At 40.5% G+C, this 14522-nt stretch overlaps 1 protein-coding gene across 1 annotated transcript in view; it reads left to right on the top strand.

Moving 5' to 3' along the window:
* The first annotated feature begins 305 nt into the window (after positions 1-305).
* The window catches only part of LOC140226391 (uncharacterized), an 89760-nt gene continuing 75543 nt past the window's right edge, over positions 306-14522 (top strand). The window contains exon 1 of the mRNA XM_072306868.1: positions 306-421. Coding sequence (XP_072162969.1) covers positions 306-421 — 116 coding nt within the window. The remainder of the gene's footprint in view (positions 422-14522) is intronic.

Below are 14522 nucleotides of genomic sequence, written 5' to 3'. Positions count from 1 at the left end.
TATGCAGTACACGGGTGTGAAAGTTTCTTGTGACTTTCTCTACGGCGAACCTTAATTCTGTACTACCTGTTTGGCTCCCCAATTTTGTTCCTCACGTGTTCTTGAGCCCACTAGACATTCTGTGTGCCACTGTCCTGAGTGAATAAGTTTTACGGTCCAGTAACGCAACCGGAAAACACACTTTACAGAGATCAGATTCTACGAGCTGCATCAGTAGACGCTTTCGAGTACCGGTAGCAGCGGGCCCACGACGGCTGAAGCAACGAGGCGGGGAGATATTTCAAGATCCGTCGGTGCGGTTTAGGATGGATTGTGCGGTGTTCGAGCACTCACCCAGCATGGATGAACTACAGCCACCTGACGGGCACCTAGAATGGGACCAGTTGCTAGAGGAGATCGGCGGTACGGCCTTACTAGCCGGGTAAGTCTCGCTGTGTTCGTGTTGCTGTGACTGTGAGACGTTAATTTTGCTTTGATTCCACCGCAGCAGATACTTCGCAACAAATTACTATCTTCATCTTGTAGTGCTTTAGTTTTTTATTATCACTTTTTTTTTTTTTTTTTTACGGCGACAGCATAATGTATATTTAAGACGGAGAACGACTTGGATAAACAATCAGACAGTCTTTGATATCTTCTTGTTCTTACAATTTTCTATCAATGAAGGGTGTACGCAATGTGGCCAAATCCAGATCGAGTTAAAAAGAAAAAGTAAATGCAGGCAACTATCAGAGTTAATGTCAAGAGCTTGACTTTAATACTGATGCATTTTCCTTCTTTAGTTGTAATAGCCCGCTAAACATTTTATGATAAAAACAATTTAAAAAAGAAACTTCAACAGCAGTGTATGTTTTTGTCGTTGGCTTCACTAAAATTTTCCCCGCGAACAACCAGGGAATGTTTGCTGAGTGTTTCTTTAAGTGACATGTCTGCGAGCATTAATGCTGCATGAATGGACTCCGACTCGTCGACGTTACTGCATATACAATCGCTCCTGGTGAGGACGCGAATGTATGAAAGAATCTCCATAGTGATCGCTGCCTTGTGCAAATAGGAGAATGACGGAGATGTGCACAACTTCTCTCTACCAGATGTCGATAGTATGAGATACTATTTCAAGGAGAGAGAGAGAGAGAGAGAGAGGGAGTGGAAAGAGGTATATACAGGTATATTCTTCTACGAGAGAAATATATATATGAAGAGTTTGTTTGCAAAAACCGATAAGTCCATTTTTGAAGATTTTGAAGTACGGTCTCTGTCATAAAGTACAAAATAATACCGTTGGAATGATATATTGGTCACTAGTCATGTAAAGGTATATTTTTGAAATTATGGTCAAAAGAAGCAACATTTTTCTTATTATTCTCTTTATTTTTCTTGAACTTTAATCGCAAATATCTCCATTTGACAAAAATGGACTTATCGGTTTTTGCAAACAAACTCTTCATATAGAAAGAGAGAGATAACATAGAGAAGAAAAGGCAGGTATAATGCAAACCGATAGCTACCAAAGAGAAATATACGGAGAAAGAGAGAGAGAGAGAGAGAGAGAGAGAGAGAAGAGATCGAGGTAGAAACGATATACCGGTATATCATATTTCTACGAGAGAAATATATAGAAAGATAGAACTGACATAGAGAAAAAGAGCCTGGTATTGAAAGCTAATTGATAGCTATCAAAGAGAAGTAGAGGGAAAGAGAGAGAGAGAGAGAGAGAGAGAGAGAGAAAGGAAAGAAGGGAGACAGATAGAGACAGGCAAGCAGACAGACAGACATACAGACATTAGAAGAGATCAGAACTGAGATACGGTGATTGAGAAAAAAAAAACTACAATGATAATATGAGAGATGGGGAGAGGGAGATAAATAGAGTAGACACTATTATACTGAAGGTATATAATGATAATTAACATAAGATATACGTATTTTCATGTAGACATAAAATATAGATTTAAAAGACAATTAAGAATTCGCACTGCAACCTCAACGTGGCGAAGTAGAGACTGTATACTCGGCACAGTGTCATTCTGCGCATCTTCGGGTTCTTAAATACGATGTTGGAATACAAGACGAATCAGCTTCAAATCAGCAATTCCTTAGAGCACATTGCTAGTTATAAGAATTCCAGTAAACCTTGCCTGATCACTGATATAGGCCTACAGTTTGAGTCATCATGAAATCCCTCACTTGTCATAATTGTTCCTTTTTAATCTTCTTAGAATCTGATCAAAGCTTTGTACAATTATCTTAAAGAGGATTGTTGTTAGCATTCGATGAATGTAAGGATATATTATAACAATAACAATAAAGCGCTTAGAAACATCAGTATTAAGCGCCTAATAAATGTATTGTATTGTTATAATATAGTAGTCATCATAATAGCACAAACACACACACACACACACACACACAAACAAATCCATTGAAGAGGTGCTCATGGCGCTTTTCGGTTTGAAAGTCAAGAATAGAGAGAAGAAAAAAGAAGGAAAGACGAGAAGAGATGAAACATATGTCAGATGAATTGAAACCTGCTGCTTAAGAAATCCAGGCTGTACTCTTTCAAGCCGATTTAAATGTGACGTCACTCTAAAGACGTAAAACACAGTGCGAGAGCAAATTTGAAGAGAGTAAAAGGTCGGAGGACTCGGAGAGATAGATAGTGAGTGTGTGCTAGTGTGTGTACGTGGCGTGTCCAGCCGGATGTATGTGCGTTGTGTATTAGTGCGGGAGTGTGCATGTCCACGTGATTTCGCATCATTCGTTAACAACAGAATTGCAAATGACTCTTTTTATGTTTAAGTGACTGCTAAATCTCAGATTATATCTGATTCCGGGTTTTGCAATGAAAATGACATATTTTTCTGACTTCTAGCAGGAAGTATGAAATGGAAATCATTATGGTGGATTATTGCATTTTGATTATTTCTACCGTGGTTGTCCACCTAGTGTAGAAATTGAAAACTATGGATAATCTTATCATGGCATGGAAATATCAAAAATATCACGTTCAAACACAGGAAAAGAAATCCGTGAATACCGAAGGAAAAAAAAAAGTCGGCGTGACAAGTGTAACTTGATTTCAAATTATCAGGATCGGGAACAACATGCTGATATCACTACTTTCTTTCAATAGATCGCTACAAAATAACGACGAATACACATTATTTATTAAATGTACGTGGCTGTGTGTGTGTGTGTGTGTGTGTGTGTGTGTGTGTGTGCGTGTGTGTGTGTGCGCGCGCGCTCGATGCTTCAACCCGTTGAGGCGGACTGATTTTGCTATATCACGCATTTCCCAGAGACGTTTTGCGCGAGTATACTGAGGACAAATGAACATGAAAGAGACCTAACTGCAATATCTGATCAATAGACGTCAGAACTCGTTTGATGCTTCAGACCTTGACTGGAATAAGAGGAGATATTGATATTACACACACCGACTAATATGCAAAACTATATTCGTATAAGAGGAAGCAAATGAAAAGAAACAGGGAGAGAGCAGAGTAATTAACTAATTAATGGATGAAGCCGGAGGCTAATTACACGCAATGTTGAATGTTCAAATGACAAGAACAATATAGATGCACCAGATTTTGATTACAACGGGTGCCGATCAAAATACCAAGGGTAACCTTTGTCGCATTCAAAATGCCTCAGGTCCTTGAATTTGCAACAAAGCAACCTACAGAGCGCAATTATCAGTTTCATATATTTTGTAGGGTACAACAGTTTCTTTTGATATCAAATATGCACTGACGGGACACGGAGACTCTTGATTAATCATCTTGCAACCTGAAATGGATGTCAGGTCTTGAATTGATACAATTTACATCGGACACACCGACATTTCCATAATTATACTCCCCCCGAAGAAGAAGGAGTAATACAGAAATGCCTGGAGCTGCTTATAGTACCGCAAGACGATATTAATTAGCGCAATGTTGAAAAGAGAAATTTTCATCCATTTCAAGGTTTACAAAATGAAATGAAATTCTCAGAATGGAATTGTGTTGTTTTTTTTTCGGGAGGGGGGGGGGGGGGAGGAGGGAGATTACTGGAAGGTACTTTTGAGTACGTGTTCATTCCTGTTTTTATGCAATCGAAAGTGTTAGCACCATGGTGTTATACAGGGGGATTACAATATCAGTCGTTTAAAGTACGATGACCATATGGTAGTTCGGGTCGTGACATTCTCGTATGAAGTTTACCCTAACCCTTCCCTTCCCTTCCCCTCCCCCTTCTACTGAGGGTTCAGGAAATGAAGCCTGCTGTATTCAGCTGTAGAGAGACATTGTTGGGCTGAAATTATCCCTCAAGGTTCTCTCAGAAGTGGTATTTTTTCTCTACTCCTTCCAACCTGTTGCAACTTATACTTCTTTGAAGAGCCACATCTCTTCCTCCATCTGATTCAAAATTAGCATTTTTGTTTTGCTATCTTTTGATGTCATCTGTATGAGAATTGTCACATTATCATTATAGTAATATGCTGTTATTATTGTTGTGTCTCAAAGTATTTGTATCTCATTGTGGTTTTTCAGAGAAACTTTATAGAAATGTAAATGTGTATAATGATATCATATTATACATATGAGATATAGATTATATCAGTTTTACGTATATAAAACGTGTATTTCATGATACATCATCTTTGCAAATTCCATCAAAACTCCGCAAGTCTGCTTTGTATTTTAGATAGGAGAGCTGATTTGGTGCAAATATTTAATAACAATATCTTGTTCCCTTAGAATTGTAATTACAAGTACACGCGGTCATATCAGCATTGCTGATAAAAGTAAGAATACTTATCCTTATGTTTCATAAGGACATATAGACAGAGAGAGAAATATGAGACTGAAAAGGAGGGAGAGAGAGAAAGATAGATGGAGACAAAGAAAGACCTAGAAAGAGGGGGAGAGAGATAATTTTAGTGTACTGGGAAAAGGAGGGAGAGAGAGAGAGAGAGAGAGAGAGAGAGAAAGACGCAGTGCTTATATGCATTGTACAGGAATTTCTCTTGATGTTTTGCAGACACCTCGCATGTTCAATGCTGTCTCCTTAAGGGAAAATGCCATTTGAGAAACCTATAACAAAATGGAGAAGGAGAAAGAATACCACCCATACAGCTGTAATGTCTTATTATGGCATTTGCAGTGACAACTTTACGAATGTAAGGATGCTTGTAATACCATTAGCAAGTCGTCTTCACGCGAAGCGTTTGTTCCGCCTCCCTTATAATCTATTTCTGTGATTCTAATGGCGTCAGTGGTTTTGATGACCGGCGTTTGAACGTCAACTTTTTTTTTTCTCCCAGCTGTTATTATAGGGTGATGGTTTTTAGATGAGCTGGGGGCACGGAAACGTGCCGAGATTGAACTGTGTGTTCCCCTAATGAATACATGCTAAACACGAGCGGAGGAGATAGGTGATTAATTAACGTCGTCCCGGAACGAATGAGCCTTACGTGTGTGCGCAGATAATGAGCGAAGGGGAAAAATAGAGTGAGACAGGATGTAAAAAGATCGGGGAAAGCATAAAAAGAAGAAAAAAAAATCAGTGGGGAGGGAGAGGTAAAGGAGGAAAGGGGGAAAATTGGGGCGTACAGAAATAATGACAATAAAGATGCAATACATTCAGTTTTTATTACAATATCTGTCGATGAAACTTCATGGCAATATACATGTCTATATGACCAAGGCATAATTATGAAAAGACAATTATTAAACAACATGGTAACAAAATGTTAGATGTATGGGTTCAATGATAGTGAACCTGCATAATAGATCGGATAACTTCAAGAGGTTTGTGGTCAAGAACATAAAGATTGAGTCAGCAATTCATTCTCTGTGAATCTTAAAACAACAACAGAAACAAAACATTTTAAAAAGACAATGGATATAGACAAAAGAATGAAATAGGCCTACTTTCCTCAAACACAAACTGAATTTAACAAGTTTGTTCTAATGAATCAACGTTCCTGTGCCTATAGTTACCTCTGTAATATTGCTTTTCATCTCATTCAAAATCTTATGGAAGATTAATTCAATCATTCCATATTTTACTGAAAAAAAGAAATTGACATAGATGATTTGACAAAATACTAAAGGCTATAATTAGACGTATATATATATATATATATATATATATACATATACATACATATTATATATACATTATATATGATTTGTACGCATTTACAGAAATGAGAAGAAGAAGAAGGAGAAGAAGAAAGAAAGAGAGAGAGGGAGAAAAGGTAGAGTTTGTTTTATTACACTGGATATATCGGAAACGTGCACATAATGGAAAGAAACCGAAGTATTAAAGATGTACACTGGAGATGGAGAGGGAAAGAGATGCAGAGAGAGGCAGGGAGAGAGAGAGAGAGAGAGAGAGGCAGAGAAAATGTATTGTAATTTAAATAACTAGATGAGTGTTTTCTTTTTAGTTCATTACATACATAAGTCCGTACAATACTAGTCACATTGTTAGTCCGCCTAGCAGCAGATACAGCAGACGTAGCAGCACTAAAGTAGCAGAGGTATTATAGAAGTAGAAGAAGAAGAAGAAGAAGAAGAAGAAGCAGTAGACTAGTAGGAGTAGTAGTAGCAGAAGAAGAAGAAGAAGAAGAAGTAGTAGTAGTAGTAGTAGTAGTAGTAGTAGTAGAACTAGTAGTTGTAGTAGTACTAGCAGTAAAGTATAAGGAGTAGCAACATAAAATAACAGTAAGTATTCTAGTACAAAGTACTGATAACAATGTAACAAAGAGAGGTAGCTTTATATGATAAGCAAAAGGATTGATAAATGGTATTAGTTAATGGTTATTGTATGTCGCAGCATGCAGCTGTGGACGTAGCAATCCACACTGTCGTCTTTACGCTCTGCTCGAACATTTTGTAACATATCATTAACCATAGCAGAGAGCTGCACGTCTATGTATAATGGAAATCTTAAAAGGCATCGGCGAAGGCTTCCCGCATGCTTTTGAAGTCTCCACCTCGTTCTTAAGACTGCTGCAAAACGAGCTGCACAAACAATCCAAAGAGACGTTGCATCGCTCCCGTAGTAATTATGTGCACTGTGTTAATTAGGCTGGGTACAATAAACGCAGCTTGTCTGTAGTGAGGCTTGTCCTATGGCGGCGTCTGCGCAATCAACTATATTGTATGTAAACAGGGAACGGATTGATTGTACTACGGCTTGGAGCTAGATTACAGCAGTGGTTTTTGTCGTCAATGTCAAGCTAGATCATATCACTCCACGCCTCCGTCTCCTCTCCCCCTCCCCTCCCCCCTCTCTTTTTAACTCTTTAGACAAGCATACCCCTTTTGTACACACCCACCTCCCCACACACACATGCGCACATCACACACACACACAAAAGAAAAACATGCTCTCTATACAGAAACACTGCACTATGATTACTTGTGCGCAAACACACACCCTATAACACACCTTAATATTGAAGAGCTTGTTTGCAAAAACCGATAAGTCCATATTTGCCAAATGGAGATATTTGCGATTAAAGGTCAAGAAAAATAAAGAGAATAATAAGAAAATGTTTGCTTCTTTTGACCATAACTTCAAAAATGTACCTTTATATGTAGTGACCAATGTACCATTCAAAACGTGTTATTTTGTACTTTATGACAGAGACCGTACTTAAAAATCTTTAAAAATGGATTTATCGGTTTTTTCAAACAAACTCAATATTGATTAATAGACATTTCGTTAGTATACGTGTTATCGTGACATGGTAATTTGAGCTGTAGATTCGAACATTAACCGTCAGTATTGGAATTTTGTAAATTGGTGTTTATCGTCCTTTCCGCTTATGATATAAGTTGCTGTTCATTCATTTTATTTTAAGCAAAATATCATTATTGAGTAAGTTTAAAGACAGAGGATATCGTCCGAACTATAATAAGTTCATGATAATTTGTTCTTTTCAGATGCAGATTATAACCGGTCTTGTAAATTAAACGACATCACTTGGTTGTTGAAATTGAAATTGAAACTTGAAATTGTAAATTATGATTTTCCAAAATTATGGTTGAATTCATCTGGTTGATAGTATATTGGATGTTCCTTGACATTTTTGTTTCTCTTTTGTGGTCGTCTTTTTTTTAAATTTCTGTTCCTTACCGGATTAATTCTCTTGTGGGTAACTACAGTCAAACGAATTTAAATTTTCTAGCTCCCTAAAAGTGATGGTATAGTATTGGGTGAGATGAGGATTGGGCTTTAACTTTTTTGTTTTTGTTTTTGCGAGATACTTAGAAACCACTTATGCATTTCTGCAGAGTATACGATTCTAAGAGGAAAAACCCTCTTAGAAGTGGGAACCCAAACCATCATCTCAACCAGAACTATACCAGGCTTTTTAAAATGTTGTATGATTATTAGTTATAATATGCATGTCTCAGTGTCTTTTCAGTCGAATCTGCACCGACTCCTTAACATGTACATAATTGTCTCCTTTTCTTTATAAATGGGCATCTCTTCCCAAGTGCTTGCAGTGATTTTCATTTGATGGGATCTTTTTCGAGAATACCTCGAACCTTGACCGAGATTTGAGCTGAAGAAAAGAGCCATAAGCACACCGAATGCGATAGTATGCTTTCAGAGTGTTTCAAAACAGTCTCATAACAGGTGGCCTTCATTTTGTGTTCGTTCCTTGCGCGTGTATCACCCCTTTTGGCTATCTTCATGTTATTTCAGTTATTTCATTTCCGCCAAAATATCATTTGAGCATGATATTTGCAAACACATTCATCGCTTTTGGGATACTCTCCTTAGACTGCTTGTGTGGCTGATTGAAGTCATTACCCAAGTATTTATTTGTTTATATCATAAATTCATAATATATCTTTTGACGTCCGTTTCTTCATACGAATGCTGCATTAAATCCTTTTACCTGAACTGTACTCTTCAAGATAATGGAATAATGTAACACATATCTTCGTAATCAAAAAAATGGTAGAAAAACACGATTGCAAACCAAAACAAAAGACAAATATAAGTATGCTGATTGTAATAAACCCATCCCGTTGAGAGGTAGGTAGAAAGAGAGAGGGAGATATATAGATAGAGAGAGAGAAATAGAGATACAGATAAAGACATAGAGAGAGAGAGAGAGAGAGAGAGAGAGAGAGATAAAGATAGCGATAGACGTAGATACCAAGTTAGAGATAAAGACATATAAAGATATAAAGAGATAGAGATACAAATAGAAAGAGATACAGATAATAGAAAGATAGATAGGGGCAGATAGAGGGCGATGTGAGGAAGAGATATTGAGGATAAAGTAAAAAAAAAAGAAAATATAAGAAGGGCAATCAAATTGCTATCTTTTTTTCGTTATCTGTCGTGAAGCTTGTCATTCGCCACTTGGTCAATTCTTGAAACATTTGGTATAACTCTTCAGGAGCGATTTATTACTGCGTGGGCGAATGAAGCACAATCAAGTTTAACTCGTCTGAAAAGGAATGACTAAATAGTTAAGTGGATCTGACAGGTACACGTTCTTCTCCTCTTTCAAGGTGAAATGCCTCTGGGCTTTGTCCTTCACATTTTACTGCTCGAGAAAATGACAGCTCTTTGAGATGCACTGCGGCGCTTCTCAGATTTGTGGCGTGTCTTTGGGCACGATGAATCCAATATCAGTAGTGCATGTTATCACATTGTGAAGGTGCATTGTATATGCAAAGTACGCCTTAATAATGCGTGACTGCCTCATTAATGTCCTTGTACTAGAACTCTCTGCACAATATATTTTCATTATACTGTTTCTTCTCTAGTTTTGAGTGTCTGATATTTTCCCGCACGTCAGCTCATGTTTTGTTTTGTTTTATCTTTGGAGATGTAGTCTAATGCATAAAAGAAAAACTTCACACTGGATTATTTGTATTTTTTTTTGTACATGATTAAATACACCAATTGCTTGTGTCTGTTGTTCACACCCTTGATAGTTTTCATACTTAACGAATTATGTGCACAGACAGCGGAGGCGAGGCTTGCAGAACAGATGAAAAAATAGTTGCAGCTTATCTTAAAGACCTAATAAAATGCTTGCAAAATGTTTTAATATGCACAAGAAATGTAAAATATATGTCATGATTATCAATGTAAATATGTTGTCAGTGTCGTTCCGGTTTTTATCGCTTCTAGAAACTCCCCCAAATATCACATTTTTGGAGGACCCCGTTGCAGCTTTTGCGAAAAAGATAGTCACGTGACCAACACCCCTGAACCGATTGATGACGTATAAGCACGGAGTTGTGCTCAGTTAGCAGACGCCGCTCAGCACACGCACTCAGATTACTAGCTTGGTACACGTGCGTACACGATAGCTAGCCCGGCCAGGCCCGAGCCCGGGCCCCGCGGGATGTGCGCTCCCGGTCGACACACTGACTGTCGACATGTACGCATTACCACGTACATAAGTGTCTGAAGCATTTTTGTAACTTTTGAAATTCTCTGAAAAACGAATTGTGAACTATTTTATATGAAAGAGGATTGCATCATTAAGACACATTTCAAATTTCATGGCGAAACGATGTTTCTATCTCGAGAAATTTAACTTTCAAATCACAGCAATATTACCCCACTTTTCTCCGAGAACGCTCCAAAATGTGTCCAAATCATTACGCCGGAAAGTTGCATTCGCGTGTGGATCTCAAGCAATCGGATAATGAGCGTACAGCGGTTAGAAAATACGCGTAACAAGCGCTGAAGCCACTCCCCCACAATGTCGTCACACCGCATGTGGTGTTTGTGTATGTGTGTGTGTGTGTGTGTGTGTGTGTGTGTACACATTTGTATGTGCTCGCTACTACCCTTACCGTGCCACACAGCGCAGTTGTTTACATTACAGACCCACACAACCCCCAATCATCGCGATAAAGCTAGCGCGAAAGCATGCTCTTGTCGGCGTACGAGAATATATGCGCCAGCTAGCCGACCGTTCCCATGCCTTTTTCACAGCGCGCATTGCTACCTCGGGCAGCTAGCCTTGCCATCGCGCGGCAGTATCAGTACATTAGCAGCTCGCGGGGATCGCCGCCACGCACGCACCGTGATCATGTATGTGATGCCAGCGCTGCACAGGAAGTATGTCGTCCAGCAGCTTCTTGCATGAAAATGATGCCAAATTACCACCATCCATAAGAGCATTAAAGAGCCTACAGGCTATAGTAATCTTTTGAAAAAAAAACCTCGTAATAGGTCTACTCGATCGTACTCACAGTTTCCTGTTCAATCGTGTCTTCCACGCGTAGGCCTGGGAAGGAATACTGCTCATTTACGATCGATCTGTGGCTCTACGTATGCATACAACTTATTTGTTTGCGATAACTGCCACATCGGCTGTCTGAGAAAAGCGAGAGTCAATGTTGTCAATAGTGTTTTGTTTGTGACTGTGGTTGTATGTATTGAGTCTACACGAAGGTACGTGACATTTAGCATTGTCCATTTGTAAGCTGTGGAATCAGTGTTGCACGATCATGCTGTCGACCGGGGTAGCGCTGTAGCAACACAAGCTAGCTGTCGACAGCGCGTGCCCTGCCATGCATGCCTGCGTAGCTGGCATGTTCCTGCCGCTGCGCTGCCTGGCCTGGCTGTGCAGCGACAGCAGCGAGGAGTAGCACTACAGACGCAGTCGTATGTATACGTATGGTACACACACACACACGTACACACACACACACACACACAGGCTTCCTACATACACACATCATGCACACGCAATCCAGCTTCCCGCCGCGAACGCCATGTGGCTGCGTTGCGTGTTGAATTTAAATATGCATGACCCCAAATACGCGAATGTTACCATGGATCCTTGCATACGAAGCCCCGCCTCGAACGTTCGCTGCAGCCTAAAAATTATTGCAAGGGGTGCTTTCAAGACAAAATCCACAGTCGAAGACGTGGAGCTAGCGAAAAACTAACCACACCATCGGATTCAGCATATCCTAAACTACTTACATGCTACACGCTGGTGCAAGTACCGAAGCAGATGCTGAGATATGGGGATAAACGTGTTTCTAACGACATTTACACCTATTTATTGGCGGATTCATGTACCAGCGCTCTAATACATGATGGAGACAAACTCCTTCTTTCATATGATACCAAATTTGTTAGGATTTGAGGTCGGCATCGACTGTGGAAAACTCAATAAAGGCGAAATCCGGCTCAAAATCGCTTGCCAAAATCGGCGCACTTCGCGTTTGCACGGCGTCCTATGGGAGTTGCGTGTTGTGAGATAGGGCGCGCAATGGTCCGAAGGTAGGGAGGGCACGATCCGACACCCTACGACTAAGTTAGCTTGCACAGATACCTTGTACCTCGAGCATAATGTCTTCCCCTATATGGGTAAACTTCGACGTTGATGATGATGATGAAGACTGCAGCTCTGACGATAGCGGAGAGGAAGAGGAGGCACATGAAGTTGAAGGGGAAGATGGGGAGGGAGAGGCAGCCGATGAACCAGAACGTTATCGTGGGGCTGCACCCGGTACCGATATGAACCAGCTGCATCTCCCCCGCTGCCAGTGCAAGAGCGTATGAACATGGCACCAAGCCCGAGAATAGACCTCACGGAAACGATCGCCTGGGAAATACAGAGTGGTATGTCTGGTATGCCCCCATATAGTTTAACGTTAGAAAGGATATACTGTATTCTACATGACTGACATTGTAAGTTGTAACTGTCTAGTAAGTAGATTAGAAGAACAGGCCCAGCTCGCTCACAAAGTGAGCGGCTACTCCGGCCGCAGCAAGCAAGCGGGAGCGTCCCGGCCGTGGCCTGGCCCGTCGGCCGGCGCTTACAAGTTAAACTACCAGTAGTAGTCTAGTAGTAGATCTAGTAGCAGTCTACTAGTAGTTTACACTCAGTAATTTAGATGCGTCATTTTCTAAGAAAAACGATACCAAGAATGATCGTCAATTTTGGTCGAGTAGTTTTTGTTTTATGCTAAAAATCATACTGTGGAAGGAAGCCCAAATGCCGTGCTTATCTACCGATGAATGCCACGGTGGGGCTGGATTCACGAGTAGGTCTAGGCCTATAAAGCAGGCGAGTCGCCGTAGTATTAGTACAGACACGCAGTGGTGGTGGGGCTATCGTGAAATAGGCCCCACCGCAGTGCGTTTATAGCAAGCAAGGGTAGGTCCTCCTAGGGTTTAGGGTTAGGTAGGGTTGTATTTATGGTTAAATTGGCCGTTAAATTAGTCGAGCCGAGGGCCATATTATGAAGTCATTTTCGCCGCATTCACGAGTATTCACTGTGGAAGGCAGCCCCACCGCCGTGCTTACCTACCGAGATGAACGCCACACGGTGGGGCTGAAACAGGCGAGTCGCCGTAGTATTACTACATGCTGTATTAGTACAGACACGCAGTGGTGGGGCCTATTTCACGAGTTTGCCGAAAATAATGGATATCCAAGCGTACCACAGTTGTAATCTGTATTATTGGCAGTATTAAATCCGATACAGTTCATTAAATATTCTTTTGTCTAAAGGCTTAGCCAATGACAATAGTGCAGCGCAGCACCTGCTATGCGCTCGCTAGCTCGCTCCCCCGCCAGCGCTAGCCAGTGCAGCCGCCGGCCGGCTGTCGCTGCGCTGCGCTAGCATAGCCTTGCCAGCTCGCTGGCTACGGCTAGACTGGTCGTGAACGACTCCGTTCTTATCGTTCCTTAGACGTCATCACAATTTAGAAGTGATAGTGCGCCACATGCGGTGAAAGTATAGCAAGTTTTCCAAAACCGAGGAAATTGCATCCAATATGTTAACAAATATAGAACAAAATTCAGAACAGTAAAAAACCCCGCACAACCATAGAATTACTTAGAATTTAACATTTAATATTATTACATCATAGAGAAAAAAATGCCTAAACCATTTTATTAGGTCTTTAAGTGTGATACGCCTACATATTTTGTACCCTGCGTATTTCGTTACGACTCCGTGCATGCGCTGCCCTATCCATATTGGCGAAGAACACGCGGACTGCAGATGCTTAGAAAATGACACATGATTGTTTTTCCGACTGTTACCTGGAAAAAAAAATACAACAGACAGAAACAAATAAACAAACAAACAAACAAGAGTAACATCTTGCTGTTCAACAATGCTATTACTGCTAACAGCACGTATACTGTAACTCGAGATTTGCGCCCCTGGTTGAATCCACGGAGCTTATCTGTGGTTGCCATGGGAACTGCTGAAGACGATGCACTGTGAGGAATTAATGTGTGAGCCACGTTTCCCATCTTATATGCGTGAAGAGCCCACTCTGATTTTTTTTTTCCTCTCTCTTTTGGCTGCATAATACGTATAGTATGGGTTGTATACGCGCCATTTACCCGCCTCAGGCATTCGCTTCCCGATTTGAAAATGAACATAAGAGACGAAAATGCTTACAGGACAGTTTATAGTGCTTACCACAGGCATACACGCGAGCATGCACACACACACACACACAAACACACACGCACACACACACACACAAACACACTTACG

This window comes from Diadema setosum, chromosome 3 (genome assembly GCF_964275005.1).
Source record: "Diadema setosum chromosome 3, eeDiaSeto1, whole genome shotgun sequence".
Classification (NCBI taxonomy): Eukaryota; Metazoa; Echinodermata; class Echinoidea; order Diadematoida; family Diadematidae; genus Diadema; species Diadema setosum.
The sequence above is the reverse complement of the archived record's forward strand: the minus strand, read 5'-3'. Positions and strand labels throughout refer to the sequence as shown.